Source organism: Chrysochloris asiatica, unplaced genomic scaffold, assembly GCF_000296735.1.
Source record: "Chrysochloris asiatica unplaced genomic scaffold, ChrAsi1.0 scaffold00171, whole genome shotgun sequence".
In the NCBI taxonomy this organism is placed as follows: domain Eukaryota; kingdom Metazoa; phylum Chordata; class Mammalia; order Afrosoricida; family Chrysochloridae; genus Chrysochloris; species Chrysochloris asiatica.
This window is the reverse complement of record NW_006408689.1, coordinates 6987246-7008971: the sequence shown is the minus strand read 5'-3', so window position 1 is coordinate 7008971 and position 21726 is coordinate 6987246. Positions and strand designations below refer to the sequence as shown.

Sequence of the window (21726 nt, the reverse complement as noted above, 5' to 3'; positions counted from 1 at the left end):
TAAGCGTGGCAACAGTAGTGAGGTTGTCCCAGGATCGGGCAGTGTTTCATTATGTTGGGCATAAGGTCGCTATGAGTCAGTACCGACTCAATGACACCTAACAACAACAATGTTGCTTTTAATATTTCCTTACTTTTGTATCCTTGTATCTTTAGCCATGATTCTAGTCTTAGAATAACTATATCAGTCACCTCATGTAATTTCCCCAAGGCCTTTTGATGAATTTGCTAGTTGATTCACTGAGTGTGGGGGTGGAGGGTGTTATGAACTTATATAATTGTTTATTCCGTTTGAGATTTTATTTTTTGTGTTTATTTTACTTCGTTCTTTGGGGTTGAGCAAGGAAAACTAAACTTGGCAAATACATGTAAATAAATACACTAATAATTCCATTCATCTTGTTGGTACTGTAAAGTTGATTCAGACTCGTAGTGACCCAATGTGTGCTGTGTTTCAAGGCTGTGACATTTTGGAAGCAGATCACCATGCTTGTCTTTCAGGGTGAGTTCTAACCGCCACCCAGAAATTCCTTCTACAAATTGACCCCCTTTGAAACTAATGTTTCAATAACAGGAAACTTTTCTTCCCATCCAGTTGCCCTTGAATCACTTCTAATTCATGGCAACCTCATGTGTATCAGAGTAGAACTGCGCTTCATAAGGTTTCCAATGGCTTATTGGAAGTACACCACTATACCGTTTTACCAAGGCACTTCCGGGTAAACTCGAACTTAAACCATTCTGTTAGCAACCAAGTATTTTAATTATTTCTGCCACCCAAGAACTCCAAGGCCAGAACGTCAGAAGGGAATCTCGAGAATGAATAATTTATGTCTGCTTTGGCTTATTCCTTGGAATACAGAAGTGCTAATAGCTTCAGACTGATGCAATTGCTGCTCTCATTTTGTCTACCTTTCTCTTTGAATATAACAGAAGTTAGTAAATTTTTGTGGCAAAAATAGTACAGTTTTTTTTGGTTTTGGCATAAATAGTGTAATCATGTTTGGTTACTTGGGTTAAACAAGCTCTTACTCAACTTTCTAAGAAGTACTTTAACTGTGAGAGATTGTACTATTTCATGACAAAGTTTTAGAACTTTATTTGACTAAATTACTTAGTAATGTTTTTGCATACTGAATATATATATTTTTTAATGAAATGTAAAACTTTGGATTGTTGAAATGTAAAAGTACGTTGTGCTTATGTTTTCGTCACTGAAAATCGTAATTATTTTCTTATCTCTATAAAAAAAATGTATAAAATACATTCAATTCAGGATTTAGAATGTAGAGATTTAACTTTTGACATGAAATTCTTCTTGGAACTAAATCGAGACAGTATTTTGTATAAATAATTAGTAATACTCTAATTGGAGTTCTGGTGGCTCTGTATAATAAGCACTAGACTACTTCAGCTGCTCCTCGGAAACCCTACACAGGGTCACTGTGGGTTGGAATCGACTCGACAGTGCTTAACAACAATAGCAACATATACTTTAGGACTGCTGTTTGTGTCGCTGGAATGCGAGCCAAAAGGTTGGTAGTTCAAACCCACCAGCATCCCCTTGGAAACCCTACCCAAGGTCACTATGAGTCGAAACTAATGCTAAGGAACTTAACAACAACTTATACTACAAAGTCAGCAGTTCAGAGCCACCAGCCACTCTGGGAGAAAGAGGAAGTTTTTCTGCTCCTGTAAAGATACACAACCTTGGAAACCCTGCAGGGTCACTGTGAATCAGAACCAACTAGACAGCACCTAAAAGCAAGACAAGAAATTATTTAATTAGTTGCAAGGACAACTCTGATGACAGTAAAATTTCATAGTAGTAAATTTAACTTTTAAATTTGCCCAAAGTCCCTGTTTTCTGCTAGACTGGGTGTGAATTGCTGGTATTGCCCCTGGATGTTGCAAACAGCATTTTCATAGCTCAGTTGCTAACTGAAAGGTTGAAGGTTCAAGTTCACTTAGAGTTACTGCAGGAAAAAGCCTGGTGATCTACTTCCAAAAATGTGAGCCACTGAAAAGCCTGTGGAGCACAGTTCTATTCTGAAACACGGGTCGCCATGAATCAGGCAACTCGACAGCAGCTGCTTTTTAAGAATTCCTGTTGAGCATTAAAAGCTTACCCATCAAAAGTTTTGATTTTCTTTTTTATCAGGTAGCCTCTCTCACCCTGTCCAACTTTATCTCTCATCTCATCCTTGTCTTCAAACTGTAGTCAACAGTATATCCGCTACATATTTTGTGCATTCCTGTTTTTAAGTTTCTGTCATTTTATATAATAACAAGGTTTCACCACTGCTTCATACACTGGCAAAAAGTACAGAGCAAATCATTGTTACAGCCTTCACTAACTTACAGGTTTTGTTGGGGGAGAGAGAATATGTGCATGAGACCTTATATATATTGTAATAGACAGAAGGTTTGTGCAATTTGAAAAAAAAAAAAAAAAAAATATTCTTTTACTGGTTTTCACCATTTAGAACTGTTATCCAAAACAGAAATTGCCCTGTTTATCTTTATCCACTTAGTACTTAGGAAGTCAGTTTTGTAACAGTCTGTTATGTTGCATCTTCTTTGGTGTTGTTACGATGCCAAGTCATTTGCTTGTTATCCCCAAACTTAAACTGTACTTTGTTGTTTGTCTTTTTTACACCATATCAAATATTTTGCACACAGAAGGCTCTTAGTAACGTGCTTTAAAATTTAATATACACATCTATAAATAGATTTTTAAAGGTCACAATAAAGTGCCATTAAATTTTCTTGGTGTGGTGCTATTGGATATGCACTGGACTGCTAACCCCGAGGTGAATAATTCTAGCCCACCAGCCACTCCTCAGAAATTCTATACAAATCCTCTGAGTTGGTACTGACCCTATGTCACTTAATAACAACAATAATCAAAATGAAAATAAATCTCTATGAAAGTTATTTGTGAATCTTTTTAATTTATTTTTCTTATACTCGTCTATTGATGAGACTTTGCTATTAACTCTTTCTAATTTAAGGATGTGAATTTCACTCATCATTGAGGGTTTTTTTTTTTTTTTTTAAGTAAATCAACTAATGCAAGTAATGCAAAACAGCAGTATATTGAATACTTTCAAGATTTGTTGTTGTTGTTAAGTGCTGTCAAGTTGGTTCCTATTCATAGTGATCCTATATAGGGTTTTCAAGGAGCAACTGGTGGATTTGAACCACCAACCTTGCAGTTAGCAATCCCGTGCTTCTCCTATAGTGCCACACTAAGATCCCTTTAAGGTATAAATATAGAAGGAAAGAAGGATAATGCCACTTATGCCACATTTCTTAACATTTGTTCCATTAGCTTTGTGCTCTTGAGTCTGTGTTTCTTCATCCTAAAACTGGAAATAATTTCTCTTCAACTTATTTGCTTTGGGAGTTAAACAGTTTATTCATTATCAAAGTTCCTAGCATAGCATTCTTTCAAGTAGAAAAAAAAATATATCTATAGCCTTTTATCCCATTTATATGGCATAAATAAAATGATATGTAAGTTGCTTTGCCTTCCACACCATTTTAAAAAGTTACGCTTATATTATTCATTGACAGAGAGAATCTGAACAGTGCTTCTCCTACAGAACCACATCTGTAGGGTAAGTGCTAGATTGCTAACCACGGGGGTTGGTGGTTTGAGCACACCAGTTGCCCTGTGGGAGAAAGATGAGGCTTTCTGGCTCCTGTAATGATTTAATGATTTACAGAAACTCTATAAAGGATTGCTCTGTGTCAGAATGGATCCAAGGACACTTTAACACCAACAGTTATACCACACAGTGAATGAACATTGTTTAGATTGTATTGAGATTTTTTTTACCAGATGCTAAAAGAATTCTTAATATTACTTGCTAGTATAGTAGCATTTAAATGAGCTCTGGTAGCGTAGTGGTTACGAATCGGGCTGCGAACCGCAAGGTCAGCAGTTCAAAACTACCAGCAGTTCCGCAGGAGAAAGATGAGACTTTCTGCCCCCGTAAAGATTAACAGCCTCGGAAACCCTGTTCAGTGTCCTCATGGGTCGGAACCGACTCGGTGGCACTTAACAACAATAACAACAGCATTTAAATTTTTCTTTTTTTTACCTGGTAGTATTTTATATTGTACTCTGCCCAAGAATTTATTTACACATTTTTAGAATGTCAACTCAGAGCTAGCCTCATGACTGAAGAACCTTATTTTGGTTCAACGAAAGCTGTATTGTGCATTACATACTCAGCTACTTTATAAAAATACAGAAATGAATATGGCACCTGCCCATACTGAACAAATAAACATAGTATAGAAAACACCAGTAGACACATTAGAGGGACACTTAGCGTTACAACATAATCAAGGAACATTTTTCGAGCTTGAAGCTGAGTTTTACAAGATAAGTACAGTTTAACAAGTTATAGGATAGGCTTTGACCAAACCCATGGTCATCAGGTGATTATGACTCATGATGACCCCACGTTGTAGGATAGGACACTCAGAGTTATATTGTTTTAGTTTTGCTTTGAAGAGTTGTGATAGAAGTATCTTCAGAATAATGAAATAGAAAATTTTTAGATTAGTTTTTAAATTTTCTTATTTAAATATATGTGTTTACTGTGATAGTGATTTAGATTTCAATGGAAAAAGGTAAAAATTCATAGATAGTGTGGGGTTTTAGTTTTGCTTTGTGTGTGTGGTTGTGGTGTTTTAAATCTTGTTACTGTTTGGTGCTATACAGTCCATTCTGACGCATAGCGACCCTCCGTATGACAGAATGAAACACTGCCTAGGCCTGCACCACTTTCACAATGATTGCCCTGTTTGAGCCCATTATTGCAGTCATTCCAGCTCACTAAGAGTCTTCTTTTTCTCTGATCTGCTGAGCATGATGTCCTTTTCCAGGGACTTGTTAAGTGCCATTGAGTTGGTTCTGACTCATAGCGACCCTGTGCTGATTGGTTTTGCGAGAGGCAGCTGGTGGGTCTCTAGGGACTCCAGTTAAGTGCCATCAAGTCAATTCCGATCCATAGCGACCCTGTATAGGGTTTCCAAGGAGCAGGTGGTGAGCTTGAACCTCCGACCTTGCAATTCTGACAACTTTGCAGTCTGGTGCATTAGCCCACAGCACCACGCCATAGCGATCCTGTATTGATTGGTTTTGCAAGGAGCAGCTGGTGGGTCTCCAGGGACTAGTTGCTCCTAATGTGTCCAATGTTCGTGAGATGAACTCTCTCCATTGTTGCTTCTAAGGAGCATTTTGGTGTACTGCCTTTCATGATAGATTTGTATTTCTGGCAGTCCATGGTATATTAAATATTCTCCAACGTCACAATTCAGATGCTTCAGTTTTTCTGTCATCCAGGTCCTTAAAGTCATAATCTTTTAACAACTTAAAAATGTATTTACAGCTGATTTGCTCGATATAATACTTTGATTTTTTTTTTTTTTTTAACTGCCATTTCCCTCGATGTTGATTGTGGATCCAAGTAAAACAAAATCCTTGGCAACTTCAGTGTTTTCTCCGTTTATTGTGATGTTGTTTATTGGTCCAGTTGTGCAGTGTTTCTTTTTCTTTTATCTTCATCAACAAGAGTTTTAAGTCTTCTTCACTTTTAACACTTTTAACAACAATATGTGTCATCTGCATATTGCAAGTGTTAACAAATCTTCCTCCAATCCTAGTTCTGTGTTCTTCTTCATATAGTCCAGCTTCTGAGATTATTCACTCAGCATACAAGTTAAATAAGTATGGTTAATTATATTCAGCAAAACTTTATTTGCATGTGTTATTAACAATATTATTTGATAATTTCCACATTCTGTTAGATCACCTTTCTTTAGAATGGCAAGAATATGGATCTTTTCCAGTCTGTTACTGTTTGGTGCTATTCAGTCCAACTTTGTACCTTTATACCAAGACAGTTGGCCAACTTTCTTGGTATAAAGGAGTGAGCACTTCCAGTGTTGCAGTCAGTTGGTTGAAGCATCTCCATCAATTCCAGGAACTTTGCTTTTCACTAATGCCTTCAGTGCCTCTTGGAATTCTTCATTCACTACCATTGTTTCTTGATCTGTTGCTAAGTCCTGATATGGTTGAGTATCAACCAATTCTTTTTGGTATAGTGACTCTGTATTACTTCCTTCTTCTTTTGATGCTTCCTGTGTCTTTCAATATTTTACCCATAGACTCCTTCAGTATTGTAACTTGAAGCTTGAATATTTTCTTCTATTCTTTCAACTTGAGAAATGCCACGTTTGTTCTTCCCTTTTGGCTTTCTAACTCATTTTAATATTTTTCCTTTATCTTCTCAATGAAGCTGCCCTTTTAAATCTTCCTTTCAGTTCTTTTACTTCATCATTTCTTTATTTCAGCTTTTCTTTTCTACATTCCAGAGCAAATTTCAATGTCTCTTCTGGTACCTATTGGTATTTTCTTTCTTTCCTGTCTTTTTAAATAAATTTTTGTGTTCTCCACAACTCATCTGGTCTTCAGTTATTAGTACTAAGTGCATCAAATCTATTCTTGAGATGTTGGCTAAACTCAAGTGGGATCTAATCAAGGTCATACTATGCCTATCATGGACTTGTTTCAGTTTTCTTCAGCTTCAACTTGAATTTGCATAAGAGCCATTGATTATGTGTTACACAATTAGCCCTGGACTTGTTCTTGCTCATGATAGTTTCTCCATCGTCTCTTTCCATAGATACAGTCAGTTTGATTCCTATGTATTCAGACTGGCAAGGTCCATGCTTAATAGCCATCATTTATGTTATTGAAGAAAGCACTACTTATCCTAGTGTAGCTACATTAATGCCTTGTGTTACTTTCAATGGGTCATAGTTTGAACAACAAATTGTATGGCCAATGTGATGATTCATTGTTGACGTTATTTTTGATACCCAAATTGAGCTGGAGGACAGGCAGCTCATTTAAGCCAACATAAGTGACTTTTTGAGAGAATATTATTAATTCTTCCTCTTTGGATATAACAAAATGTTGCAGGATTTGTACTTTTCCTGCTTTAGATCTAGAATCTTTAGGAAGTCCTGTTTAGTTCAGTTTTTAAATGAGGAATTGTATTTTGGAACTAAAACTCTACACATAGATAAATTTTTGATTGGCGAAAGAGGGGGGGAAATTAGGTGAAGAGCAGGAGGCAGAAATTCTTTCTCCCCCACAACTCCAAAAGTGAGTAATTTACCAAAGATACTGGGTGTGGGAGAATAGAAAATTTACTCAGAGGATTCTACATAGAACTGATCCAGATATAATATGGATAGAACTTTTGAGAGCAGTGTATTACAATGTTGTTAAGTCCTGTTGAGTTGGTTCCTACCTATAATGACCCTATATAGGGTTTCCAAGGAGTGACTGGTGGGCTCAAACCGCTACCTTGCATTTCAAACTGACTGTAGTCTAGCACATTAACTAATCCACAGCGACACATTAAAACAAATATACATTGAAGCTAGGGAATATAGTTTGAATATGAGACTTATGTTCTTTGACTTCATTCGCTATTCAGAGAGGTGAAACAATAAGTCTTAGAATTACTAGTTCTAGAGCAAAGATTTATACAATCTGAAGATTGCTCTGGTAGCGTAGTGGTTACGAAGCGGGCTGCTAACCTCAAGGTCGGCAATTCAAAACTACCAGCTGTTCCGCGGGAGAAAGATGAGGCTTTCTGCTCCCGTGAAGATTTGCAGCCTTGGAAACCCTGTGTAGGGTCACTATGAGTCAGAACTGACTCCACAGTACATACCAACAACAACAACAGAGCAAAGAAGCGAGTTCAGCTCTTATATTCCATACCGTCCAAAATAAATTCCTGAACCCTGGGTAGAATAATCATAGTCACAAAGAGAGACCCAAAATTCAACAAAATGCAGAAGAGAAATCTGGAGGAGGGATGGGAGCATAACAGAAGCATGACAACATGACAGACGCTTGCAGAGGATCAGGTTACTCTGAGCTGTCTAACCTGAGCAGCGGAAGATGGAGATACCATTAGTTTCAGTAGAGAACACAGGATTTGGTGTAGGAGGAAGCCAGTGATATTTTATTTGGAAAAATACCTTGGCAATATGATGAGAGAATATAACCTTATTGAAGCTCCATCTGGTCAAAAAGTGTTTAGAAATAAGGCTTTTGTCACTGAAGTGTATCCATAATGGTATTTCCATTTGTAGGAAAGCATGAAGATTTGAATGCCAATAGCTCTCTCATGAGTTATTTCAGGGAAAACATTGCTTGCCTCATATCCAAATAGACTAAAAATACCAAAGAAAACAGACTTTTTATGGCACCTTCTAATTTCTTTTTCTCAGGTATTAACCTCTTGTGATCTAAATATTCGAGTTTTGATCACATTGGATAATTGAGACCTACCAGCCGCTCCTTGAAAACACTGTACAGGGTCACTAAGAGTCAGTAAAGGCTTGACGACACTTAACAACAACAGTACAATGACATAATTCATATGACTTGGTTCTTGTGTAAATATCCCAAAGTCTGTTATGTTATGAAGGTTGGTAGGAGATAGAAAGTGTATTGGATTCTATGGTACAGTGAATTTACTTAATATGTCTCTTCTAGCCATGTTCTTTGTGACTCCCACCAAATGATTGTGTAGGGCAGCAAATAGGGTCGATGGGTCTCTGATGCTAGAATTGGTTATTTTTGCCATCCCACTGGATTTAAAGGAGTCACCTCAGAAGCAGAAAAAAACCATTCCAGAGCTGTCAAGAAAGAAGCACTATGAGCAGAGCATGAATCCTCACCTGGAAAAGTGGAGGTGGCAGACACAGCAGCATGGAGAGACAGCAGCTGCAGGTTTTCCAGTCTGTGGACCAAGTAAAGCTGAGTGCCTGTGGGCAGGGAGCTGGCTTGCAGAAGGTGCCTTTTGGACATTTACATACTGGCCAAAGGAGCTTTGTAATTTGTAACACTTGCCCAAGCAAGACAGAGGCTGAGGGACCACATGACTGAGAAACCGAAGACAAGAACAAGACATTCTTGCAGTACGGCACAGAAGAGTCATCTCTGACTCTGGAGAACAGTTACATCCTGAGTTGTTTCTGATCCTGAATTGTATACCCTGTTCACTTCTCTAATAAACCCCCAGAATAGTGAATATTATCTGTGACTTCTTTGTTGCCATTGCAATGGATTATTGAAACTAGCAGAGAAGTAAGGATGCCATAGGAGAGACAGTTAATGTTCAAAGAGGGCAAAGAAAATTGGAGGATGGAGGCATGTCTTGCTTCCTACTTGTAGGAATGGGCCTTGGACTGATTTATCATTTGATTCTCCTTCCCTCTTATGAAGCCAAAGTAAGTCAGACATGGCTTCTCTGCTGTTTTTGTAACTTCTAGGAGTCCTGGTGTGATGCTGTGGGTTAATGTGCTATACTGCAAAGTTGGTTTGAACCGCAGAGTCAGCGGTTCAAGCTCACCAGATGCACCTTAGAAATCCTATAGAGGGTCGCTATGGGTCAGAACCAACTTGACGGCACTTAACAACAACAACAGTGCTTTCTGGTGTAGTGCTATAGGATGAAGCACTGGATTGCAACGTAGGTTTGTACACAAGGTTGGTGGTTCAAACTCACCAGCTGCTCGGTGGAAACCCTGTGCAGGGTTGCTATGAGTCAGAACCGACTTTAGGGCACTTAACAGCAACAGTAACAATTGCTGTGTGGAGTCCTGGTGTAGCACTGTAGGATAAACATTAGTCGACTGATCACAAAGTTAGCAGTTCAAATCCACCAGACACTCCTTGGAAACTGTATATGGGGTTCCTGAGTTGGAATCCACTCAACAGCACTTAACAGTTGCTGCAGGTGAGTCCCCATGTAACACTACAGGATAAGCACTGACACATAACAAGAAAACAACTAACCCCAAAGTCAGTGGTTCAAGTTCACCAACTGTTTCTCAGAAACCCTATGCAGAGTTCATATGAGTCAGAACCAACTTGACAACACTTAACAGCAAACAATAACAACATTGCTGCTGTAAACAGACTATCATAAATTTAGTAAGTAAAATTTTCAGCAGGGTTGTGTTCCTTCTGGAAGCTCAGAAAATCTTTTCCCTGTCTTTTCTAGTTCATGGAAGCCACCTACATTCCTTGACGAGTGCATTCTATCTTCATGACCAACAGCATAGTATTCTTGAATGTCTGTCTCTTGCACACACATTTTCTCTCTTATTCTAACGCTTTCTGTAACCGTTTTGGTTCTTGAAATTACATTTTGTTGTTGTTTCTGCTGTTAAATGCTGTTGAGTCAGTTCCAACCCATGGTGACCCTGTATAGGGTTTCCAAGGAGCAGCTGGTGAGATTGAACCACCGACCTTGCAGTCCAGTGCATTAGCTTGCAGTGCCACAAGAATAATATCCCTATCTCAAGATTCTTAATTCCGTCATATATTCAGAGTCCCTTTTCAATGTAAAATTTGGCCATCTTGGCCTATCAGGAGCACTCTGGCTGCACTTCTTCCAACATGAATCTGTTTGTTCTTTGGGCAGCCCGTACCACTTTCAGTATTCTCCTCCAACACCATAACTCAAAAGCATCAATTCTTCTATGGTCTTCCTTATTCACTGTGCAGCTTTTGCATGCATATGAGGTTACTGAAAATACCGTAGCTTGGGTCGGGCGCACCTTAGTCCTCAAGCTGACATCTTTGTACTTCAACACTTTAAAGAGGTCTTGTGCAGCAGATTTGCTTACTGTAATATATCACTTCTTTCTTGCTGCTGCTTCTGTAAGTGTAGATGGATGATCCAAGCAAAATGAAGCCTTTGACACCTTCAATCTTTGCTCCATTTATATGGATGTTGTTTATTTGTCCAGCAATGAGTATTTTAGTTTTCTTTACATTGAGGTGCAACCCATTCGGAAGGCTGTGGTCTTTGATTGTTATCAGTAAGTATTTTAAAGTCTTCACTTTCAGAATGCAAGGTTGTATCATCTGCATCTCACAGATTGTTAATGAATTTTCCACGATGGTGTCCAGAGCTTGTCATGATCCACATAATCAAAAGCTTTTGCGTAATCAATAAAACAAAGGTAAATAGATATCTTTCTAGTATTAATTGCTTTCAGCCAAGATCCACCTGAGGTCAGCAATAGTATCTCTCATTCCATGTCCCCTTCTGAAATTCCGCAAGGTCTCTGACAATGTATGGTTGCAGCTGTTTTTATATTATCTTTAGCAAAATTTAACTTGCATGTGATATTGATGGTATTGTCCTATGATTTCTGCATTCTGTTGGTTCAGCTCTCTTTGAAATGGACACAGACATGAATCTCTTCCAGTCAGTTGGCCAGGTAGTTGTCTTCCAAATTTCTTGGCATAGATGACTTTGTTGCAAGTTTTCAGTTTGTCTTCCATCAATTCCTGATACCTTGTTCTTTGCCAGTCCCTTCAAAGCACCTTGGACATTTTCCTTCCATATCATTGGCTCTTTATTATATGATACCTTATGAAATGGTTGAATGATCCTTCAATATTGCAAATTGAATCTTAATTTTTTTCCCTCCGTCATTTCAGCTTTAGAAATTCTGAAAGTATTCTTCCCTTTTGGTTTTCTAACTACAGTTCTTGGTACATTTTGTTCTTTTACTTTGTCTTCTCAAGCTGACCTTTGAAACTTTCATTCAGCTCTTTTATGTCCTCATTTCTTCCATTTGCTGAGTTTCTTCTGACATCTGTTTTGTTCTTTTCCATTTTTCTTGTCTTCTTAATGACCTTTTGCTTTCTTCCTGTATGATGTTCTTGATGTCATCCCACAACTCTTGTGGTCTTCAGTCTTTAGTGTCTAATGCATCAAATCTGTTTTGAGGTAATCTCTATATTCTGGTGGGATTTGTTCTAGGTTGTATTTTGCCTCTTGTTGGTTTGATTTAATTTTCTTCAGCTTTGGCCTGAACTTGCACATAAGCAGTTGATGGTCTGTTTCACAGTGTGCCCCAGGCCTTGTTTTGGCTGTTGATTTGGAGCTTTTCCACCATCTCTCTCCACAGATGTGGTGGTGATAATGTGCCTTGGAGTCAGTTCTGACTCATAGCGACCCTGTACAGGGTTTCTGAGGCTGTAAATCTTTACAGGAGCAGAAAGCCTCATCTTTCTCCCACAGAACAGCTGATCGTTTCGAACTGCTGACCTTGAGGTTCGCAGCCCAATTCGTAACCTCTCCACAGATGTAGTCAGTTTGATTTCTCTGTATTCTATCTGGTTAGGTCCATCTGTTGGGTCCATGTGTATAGTTGTGTTTTGATGTTGTTTAAAAAGGTATTTACAATGAAGAAGTCATTTGTCTTGCAAAATTCTATCATGTGGTCTCCAGTATCTTTTCTATCATCAAGGCAATATTTTCCAGCTACCTTTTCTCAATAAGGTCCTAATTTCCCTGCCCCTTCTTATGTACCTTCATTGTTACATGAGAGAGAAATATCCTGTTAACCTGTTTATTCCTCCATGTTTAACCTTCTTGATGTTGCTGCCTTAAGAACTACTCATTTTCAAGACCTTTGATAATCAGTGCTATGAATTCATAAGTCTCAAGACTTTTGTTCAGTGTTTTGAAGTTTGTTTAGTGGGTTTCCTTCTCTGATTTTGATTTGGTTGTCTGCTATTCATGTATGTCCTTCCCTCCACATTCCTCTTTTTCTATCAGTATCTTAATCCTCCCTTTTCCGTTCTTAAAATGCAAGAATGCTATTAATTTGCTTTTTGGTTCTCTATTTACAGGTGTTTTGAAGTTTGTGATATTGTTATTTCTTAATAAAGTGAAAAAATGGGTCATGTTTTATTTAGAGTGGTGTTTTTTGTTACAGAGCATAAAAATATGTTTATAAGCAGCTCATTGACAAAACAGAGAAAGTTCTGAAAAATAGGTTTTTTAAACAGTGAAGTTAAAAAGGAGCCCATATTAGAATTATTTCATAAGTCAATAAAAACATTTTTAAGTTAAATAAGTCATATAAGAACTTAATATTTTACATATGCAAGTATAGATTTGTATATTTTTAATTTTACAATTTAACATTGAATTGTTTTAAATAGAATTTTTATGTAGATTTGTTTACATATGTGTTTTTGGCAATTATATTGATGTATAGAAAATGAGATTAGGTTTTTATTACTAGTAGCAGTGTTTTCTAATCTTTTTTATGTTGGATCATCATTGTCAATATTTTATTTTCTATTCTGTTCTCTTTCCAGAAACACAACAGAGTTCTTTAATGCAGAATGTGTAGATAGTATGCTAAAGGAAATATACAAACTAATATGAGAGAACTTCAAAAGGTTCATGGAAATAAGGAATTTAAAGATAATGGAATTTTTCCAAGGAACTTTTTTAAGCTCCCTTGTATGTACAAGGATGTCATCACATTCATATCTCTAGAAAGATAAAAATCAGAAACTTCGGGCATCTGTGTAAAAGAATTAAAAAATTGATAGGCATGTAGCCTGTCATTAAATGAGAAAGTTAGTTTTAAAAGGACATGGTTTTGTTTTAGTTTAAAATATATTTTTCATGTAACACTTTCACAGTACATGTGGGTTAATGCGCCAGACTGCAAAGCCCATTTGAACTGCAAGGTTCGCTGTTCAAGCTCACCAGCTGCTCCTTGGAAACCCTGTAGAGGGTCACTATGGGTTGGAACCAACTCAGTGGCACTTCACAACAACAACAACCTTATGGTCATTCAGCGTTGTTTTAAAATGAACAAGCTGAAAAAAAAAATTGTATTTAACTATTTTTCGTGAAAAATATTAGGATCTAAACCACACAAATGCTAATTTATTCATGTTCAATAAAATAACTTGGTAACTACTAAAATAGAAACTGCATTTTTGGCTGCACTAAAGTCATCCCTCATAACCTCAGTGAAATGCAGTTTCATACTAAAATTACAGTGAAACCTGTGAGAGGGGAACTCAATGGCGCTGCTTTATTTTTTTCAGATTTCACAAGTTTTATGACTTTGACAGGGTACAGTCTTACTTTTTTATCGTTTGTTTTAGTGGAAAATATTTGAGTTGTTCTTCTCTAACAGGTTTTCACCTTACACAGATCACAGCCTCTACTCTTTTTACTGAATTTTGAGACACTTTCAGAAAAGTTTATACTGTATGCAGAAATTACAACCATGGCATAATTTTAGTTTTCCTTTGTTATTATGTAATTTTTAGTTTTATAAAACAAATCTAAATAAATTAGTTTCACTTTTATGGCATGTAGTTCAATTTTCTGTTTTCCATGGAATCGGAGTATAATTAATTTTATAAGGAGATTTTAGTTCTTAATCCTTTCATGTCCTAATTATGTTGTGCTTTGAGTTGATGATACCATGTGTTTTCTGTAAAGGAAGGCCTTCTGAAATCAAGCAGGGGTAGGTTGAAGTAATATGGATTTTGATTCAGTTATGTGGGACACATAGGTCCCAAGTATACTCTGGTGGTAGGATTAGTGGGGTGAGGCCCATTTCTTCAGATTCACAGATCTATAGTTCCCGCCACACTATAGCCTGTACTACAACTGGGATTGCAGCTTTCCAAAAAACCAGAAAGGCTGAAAATGTTGATGAGCAATACACCCATATGTCATGAATTTTGTGATAGCATGAACCTTCTGAAGAACCCTGATGAAACCATGGCTAAAGTACTCAGTTGCTAACCAAAAGGTCATCAGTTCGAAACCACCAATAACAGTTTCGTGGGAGAAAGATGTGACAGTATGATTTCTTAAAGATTCACGGTGTCGGCAATCCTATGGGTCACTTGTGCTCTGTCCGGTAGAGTCAAGCAGTGAGTTTCAGTGGAAAGTCATACTTGACAGGCATTTTTCTCTTTTAAAACTTAAGATGTTACTTTAATAGCATGTTACTTAAAGTAAGACATGGGCAGAACTTAGCTAATAATAGTAATTGCACTTTAAAATTAGGCACATAACTAAAAGTCGTATGTTTGATTCATTCACAGGAATTGAAACCAGATGTAGTAACTAAATCTGCTCTTGGTGATGATATAAACTTTGAAAAAGTCTGCAAAAAGGTATGTTTGTAATAGATTGTTTTATGCAAAGTCTTTATGTGCAGTACTTTTTGTCACCTTGTTCTTTGAAGAGAAAATTTATAAAGAAGCCAATTATTATTAGTATATTCTTACTCTCCCTCTTGAGCTTCTGAAATGTTTTATGGCAGTCTATGAATTTTGCTTTGCTGTAGTATCACACCTTCAAGATCCTTAAAGATTTGCTGAGCTTAATTTGACATGTTAGATAACAGTCCATTTATCTTACTAGTTGAAACAAAAAATATTGTGATTCTTTTCAAAGCATTTTCACGAATATGAATCTCTGTGTTCACCATGTGAAAAATCATTTTATCCCTTTTTTACAAATGAAGAAACTGACGCTCATGAAGAGTTACATGAGATTCTATTATTTATGTGGATCACTAGGAACTTTTTACCAGATCATCTGCTCTTTGACCTTTTTACCACTTCTGCTTCTTCCTTTTGTATCTTTTACGTTTCCGTTCACTAAGACAAGCCAATTCTACTTTAAAATGGATTTTGGATTCCTTGATTTTTCTCTGTTACTGCTTTTTTTTTTTAACCCTTTCATTGATTTCTGCTCTTATCTGTGTCATTTATTTCCATTGTTTTGCGTGATGTTTAGTTTGTTCATTTTCAAAGAACTGGTTGGCATAGTAACTGCAGCAGTTGGGTTCAAACATGGCAATAATTTGAATGAGGATGGTGCAGGACTAAGCAGTGTTTCATATTATTGTACATAGGTTCTCTGTGAGCTGGAACTGACTCAACAGCACCTAACAACAGTTGTTACATTTTAAAGTAGCTAAGCATTGAAAGTTCTGCCGGTGCGGTGCGTTAAACCCATTAGTGGGCTCCTAATAGAAAGACTGAACTCACCAGCCATTCCTTTGATAGAGATGAGGCAGGCTGCTTCTATATTGATTTACTGCCTTGGGAACTTTCTAGAGCAGTTCTACTCAGTCCTCTTGGGTTGCTGTTGGTCAGAATCATCTCAGTGTCAATGGGTTCTTTGGATAAGACATAAGAAGGAAGGGTTTTTTAAAATTATTATTTGATTGTTTAGCGGAAAGGGAAGTTGTAGGAAAAGTAATTCCAGAATCACGGTCAGCAGTTCAAAGCTACCAGAGGCTCCATGGGAGAAAGATGAGGCTTTTTGCTCCCATAAAGATTTACAGCCATGGAAACTCTATATAGGATCACTATGAATCGGAACCAACTCCATGGCACATAACCACCACTTTCATCTACAGCCAGCCCTTCTTTTAATCTTTCAGTGTATGCAATGTGATCTATCCTAAAATGTGAAAGCAAGTATCTATATCAGTAAACTCATTTTGTGTTCATAAATATATTTGCATCTGGCTAGATTTATAGTCAGGAGTCCTGGTGTGGCACTGTAGAATAAGCACTGGACCGCAAGTTGTTTTGAACCACAAGGTCGACAGTTCAAACTCAGCAGCTGCTACTTGGAAATCCTATACAGGGTTGCTGTGTGTGGGAACCAGATGAATGGCACTTAACAATAACAACAACAAATTTGTAGTCAGGACATTTATATAGTAATTCAGACAGAAAGTTTAGGATCAGATATTGTAATGTAAGACCTAAACATTTGTACCCCTTTCATACCTTCCTCCAAACTAAAGGAAGAACAGAAAAATAATTCTATCTGTTATTGATGGAGCTCTTGAGAGATTTACAGCCAAATGAAACTCTGCCCAAGAATTATTCAAGCATTGCAACCTACTTGACTTAAGCTATTTTGTAGCTACTTTATTTATGGTTTCCTTCCATTATAGCCCAGTTCTTCTGTAATAGAGTGAGCTCATATAAATCTGTGAAACAAAAATAAGGTTGACAGCTGAGTGTCTTGTAAGAGGGAATGATTGTTCTTTAGTCTGTCACAGAAAAGAAACTTTGATGAAAGATAACCAAATAGGAAGAAAGTCTCTTACATATTGTTGTTGTTAAGTGTCAAGTCGGTTCCGACCCATAGTGACACTGTATAGGGTTTCCAAGGAGCAGCTGTGAACTTGAACCACGGTCTCTTACATCGAGCACTGCATATTTGGTGCTGCTTGATAATGCGAAGAACACAGAACAGATTAATTTCTGTAACATCTTACATCTTGTATAGTATTTCCATATATATTCTTACTTTAACTGTTCTTAACAATCCTCTCAGAAAGTATATATGGCTGCATGTATGTGGGTGTGTACTAATGTCTTCATTTTTCAGATGAGGAAAGGTGAAGGAGTGTTAATTAACTAGATGTACATTTAAAGTAAGGACTAGAATGCTTGACATTTTCAGACAGCAATTGTCAGAACTCCATGACCTTCCCAATTCAATAGCATCTACTGCATGCATAGCATGGTCAACTGATACTATGCAGGATGTGAAGGAAGTAGAAAATAGAGACAGTTTTGTAGAGAATATGTAATCTAATGGGGTCATAGTATGGTGCTATTGGATAAGCATTGGACACCAAACTACAAGGTCAGTGGTTCAAACCAACCATCTGCTCTTCAGAAATCTTATACATGGTTGCTCTAAGTTGCAACAACATGTAATCTAGTAGACAATAAAAGGCAGTTGTATGAGGGACCTTCAAGCAGTTCAAGAAAAAACTGCAGTTTGAAAAATTTTTGTACCAAAATAAATTCATGCTAACTTATAACATGTCTAAACAGGGTCTAGTTTGAGGTACTAAGATGGATAAGATATTAGTTTGATATACACCCCTATCTGAGCAACATGGATTCTGCTAAAATAGAAGCAAAAATAAAAATCAAACTTATGTTGAAGCATGAGTGGAAGGATGCCAAAATTGTTTATGCTTTACAAAAAGTTTATGGGGACTATAAGGACTTCATTTTTCTTGGATCAACTATCAACACTCATGGAAGCAGCAATCACGAAATTAAACAGCATATTGCATTAGGCAAATCTGCTGCACAATACCTTTTTAAAGTGTTGAAGAGCAAAGATGTCAGCTTGAGAACTAAGGTGCGCCTGACCCATAGTATTTTCAGTAACCTCATATGGATGTGAAAGCTGGACAGTGAATAAAGAAGACCATAGAAGAATTGATGCTTTTGAGTTATGGTATTGGAGGAGAATATTGAAAGTGCCATGGGCTGTCAAAAGAACCAATAGATCTGTGTTGGAAGAAGTGCAGCCAGAGTGTTCCTTGGAGGCTAGGATGACCAAACTTTGTCTCTCATACTTCAGACATATTGTCAGGAGGGACCAGTCACTGGAGAAGTATATCATGTTTGGTAAGGTCAGAGAGAAAGAGGAAGACCCCCAACGAGATGGATTAGCCAAGTGGCAGCATCGATGGACTCAAGCATGGCAACAAGTAGTGAGGTTGGCCCAGGATCAGGCAGTGTTTGTTCTGCTGTGCATAAGGTCACTATGAGTCAGTACCAACTCAATGGCACCTAACAACGATGACAACAACATACACCAAAGACCACCAATCGTCTATCAGTTTGTTATACAGTGGTGGCTTGTGTGTTGCTCTGATGCTAGAAGCTTTGCCACGTGTATTATAAATGCCAGTAGGACCACCCATGGTAGACAGGTTTCATATGAACTTCCAGGCAAAGACAAACTAAGAAGAAGGAGAGACAGCCTACTTCCAAATATTTAGTCACTGAAAACATTATTAATAACAGTGGAACACTGTCAGCACCAGAATATTGAATATTGAAACATGATGGAAGGCACCAGAATATTGCCAGATTGCTGGAAGATGAACTCCTCAGGTTGAAAGACTCTCAAGAACCTCCTCTGCAAAATAGAGTTGACCATGATGCTACAAATCGAGTAGAACCTTCAGGACCTTCATTTGCTATTGGGGCACAACTCAAAATGAAGAGAAACAGCTGTAAACATCCATTAATAATCAGAACCTGGAATGTACAAAGTATGAATCTAGGTAAATTGGAAGTTGTCAAAAATAAAATGAAAAGCATAAACATCGATTTCCTAGGCATTAGTGAGCTGAAATGGATTGGTATTGGCCATTGTGAGTCAGGCAGTCTTATAGATTGCTATGCCAGGAAATGACAGATTGAAGAAGAATGGTGTCACATTCATCTTCAAAAAGACCATTTCAGGATCTATCTTGAAGTACAATGCTGTCTGTGATAGGATAATGTCCATATGCATTCAAGGAAGACCAGTTAATACCACTATTATTTAAATTTTTGCACTAACCACTAAAGCCAGTGATGCTGAAATTACAGAATCCTACCAAATTTTTCAAGGAGCTTTGATAGCATAGTGGTTACGAATGAGACTGCTAATCTCATGTTCAGCAGTTTGAAACTACCAGCTGTTCCGCAGGAGAAAGATGAGGTCTTCTGCGCCCCTGAAGATTTACAGCCTTGGAAACCCTGCACAGGGTCGCTGTGAGTTGGAACCGACTCCACGGCACATAACAAAAACAACTTATTCAGCCTGAATTTAATCAAACATGCAATCAAGATATATTGATAATTACTGGCGATTAGAATACAAACGTAGGAAATAAAAAAGAAGGATCAGTATTTGGAAAATATTTAATAAAAGTATTTGATAAAAATGATGCTGAAGGTGCCATGATAGACTTTTGCAAGACCAAAAACTTCTTTATTGCAAATTCTGTTTTTTAAACAACATAAAAGACGGCTATACACATGGAACTCACCAGATGGCGTACATAGAAATCAAATTGACTGCATCTGTGGAAAGAGAGGAGGAAAGACTGCATATCATCAACCAAAACAAGACCAGGTGTAGACTGGAGCAGATCATAAATTGCTCATATGCAAGTTCACGATGAAGCTGAAGAAAATTAGCACAACCCCGTGAGAGCTAAAATATGACCTTGAACATATTCCAACTGCACTTAGAGATCATCTCAAGACGGATTTGATACATTCAATATTAAAGACTGAAGACCAGAAAAGTTGTGGATGACATCAGGAACAACATACTGGAAGAATACAAGAGGTCAATAAGAAGACATGAAAGAAGGAAAAGACCAAAATGGATGTTAGAAGAAACTGAAATTTGCTTGCCAGCATAGAGATGCTAAAGCAAATGGAAGAAATGAGGTAAAACATCAGAATAGAAAATTTCAAAAGATTGCTCAAAAAGACAAAGTCAAAACTTATAAAAGGAGAAAACATGCTCAGCATTCCCCAAGCTGAGGAACTGAAGAAAAAAATCAAGCCTTGACTTGTAACATTGAAAGATTCTCTGGGCAAAACATTGATGCAGAAAGCATCAAAAGAAGATGGGAAGAATACAAAGAGTACCTGTACCAAAAAGAAATGGTCAATGCTCAACCATTTCAAGAGGTAGCATATGATCAAGAGTCAATCATCTTGAAGGAAGAAGTCCAAGATGCATCAAAGGCATTAGCAAAGGATAAAGCTCTGAGAATTGATGGAATATAAATTGAAATCTTTCAATAAACTGATGCAGCACTGGAGGCACTCACTCATCTATGCCAAGAAATTTGGAAGACCACTACCTGGCGCATTTACTATATCCATTAAATTTACTGGTGCATTTACTACTGGAAGATATCCAGATATTTGTGCCCACTCCAAAAACAGGTGACCAAACAGAATGCAGAAACATTGGACAATATCACTAGTATCCTATACAAGCAAAATTTTGCTAAAGATAGTTAAAAAACCAAAACAAAACAGCTGCAACCATACATTGAGAACTTAGAGATTTAAGCTAGATTCAGAAGAGGACGTGGAACATGGGATACCATTGCTAATGTCAGATGGATCTTGCCTAAATCACAGAATACCAGAAAGATATCTACCTGTGCTATTATGTATGCATAAGGAGCTCTGGTAGCCTAGTGTTTATGAATCGCGCTGTTAATCTCACGGTCAGCAGTTCGAAACTACCAGTTGTTCCATGGGAGAAAGATGAGGCTTTCTGCTCCCATAAAGATTTACAGCCTCGGAAACCCTGTACAGGGCCTCTATGAGTCAGAACTGACTCCACGGCACATAACAACAACAACACTGTGTATGCATAGGCTTTAGATTGTGTGTATCAAGACAAGCTTTGGACAGCATTGCGAAGAATGTGCATTCTGGAACACTTAATTGTGCTCATGAGGAACTTGTACCTAGACCAAGAAGCAGTTGTTCGAACAAAACAAGGGAACACTGGATGGTTTAAAATTAGGAAATGTTTGCACCAGAGTTGTGTTCTTTCACTGAATTTATTCAGTCTGTATGCTGAGCAAATAATCCAAGAAGCTGGGTTGTATGAAGAAGAACAACGTGGCATCAGGATTAGAGGAAGACTCATTATAACAACATGTAGGATGCAGATGATACAACTATTCTTGTTGAAAGCGAAGAGAGCTTAAAGTACTTCCTGATGAAGATCAAAAACAACAGCCTTTGGTTTGGGTTATACCTCAGTGTAAACAAAAATCCTTACCAATAGTCCAGTAAATGACATATAAATGGAGGAAAGATTGAAGTCATCAAAGACTTCATTTTGCTCATATGAAGCACCTTCAGTGCTCAAGGAAGCAGCAGTCAAGAACTCAAACATGTTGTATTAGGCAGATCTGCACAAGAAATCTTTTAAGTATTGAAGAGCAAAGATGTCAGTTT

The 21726-nt window shown here is 37.4% G+C and overlaps 1 protein-coding gene across 1 annotated transcript in view; it reads left to right on the top strand.

Annotated features, from left to right (window-relative positions):
• The window catches only part of SRFBP1 (serum response factor binding protein 1), a 100388-nt gene that overhangs the window by 63431 nt on the left and 15231 nt on the right, over positions 1-21726 (top strand). The window contains exon 5 of the mRNA XM_006871644.1: positions 14998-15069. Within this exon, the coding sequence (XP_006871706.1) occupies positions 14998-15069 (72 nt within the window). The remainder of the gene's footprint in view (positions 1-14997; positions 15070-21726) is intronic.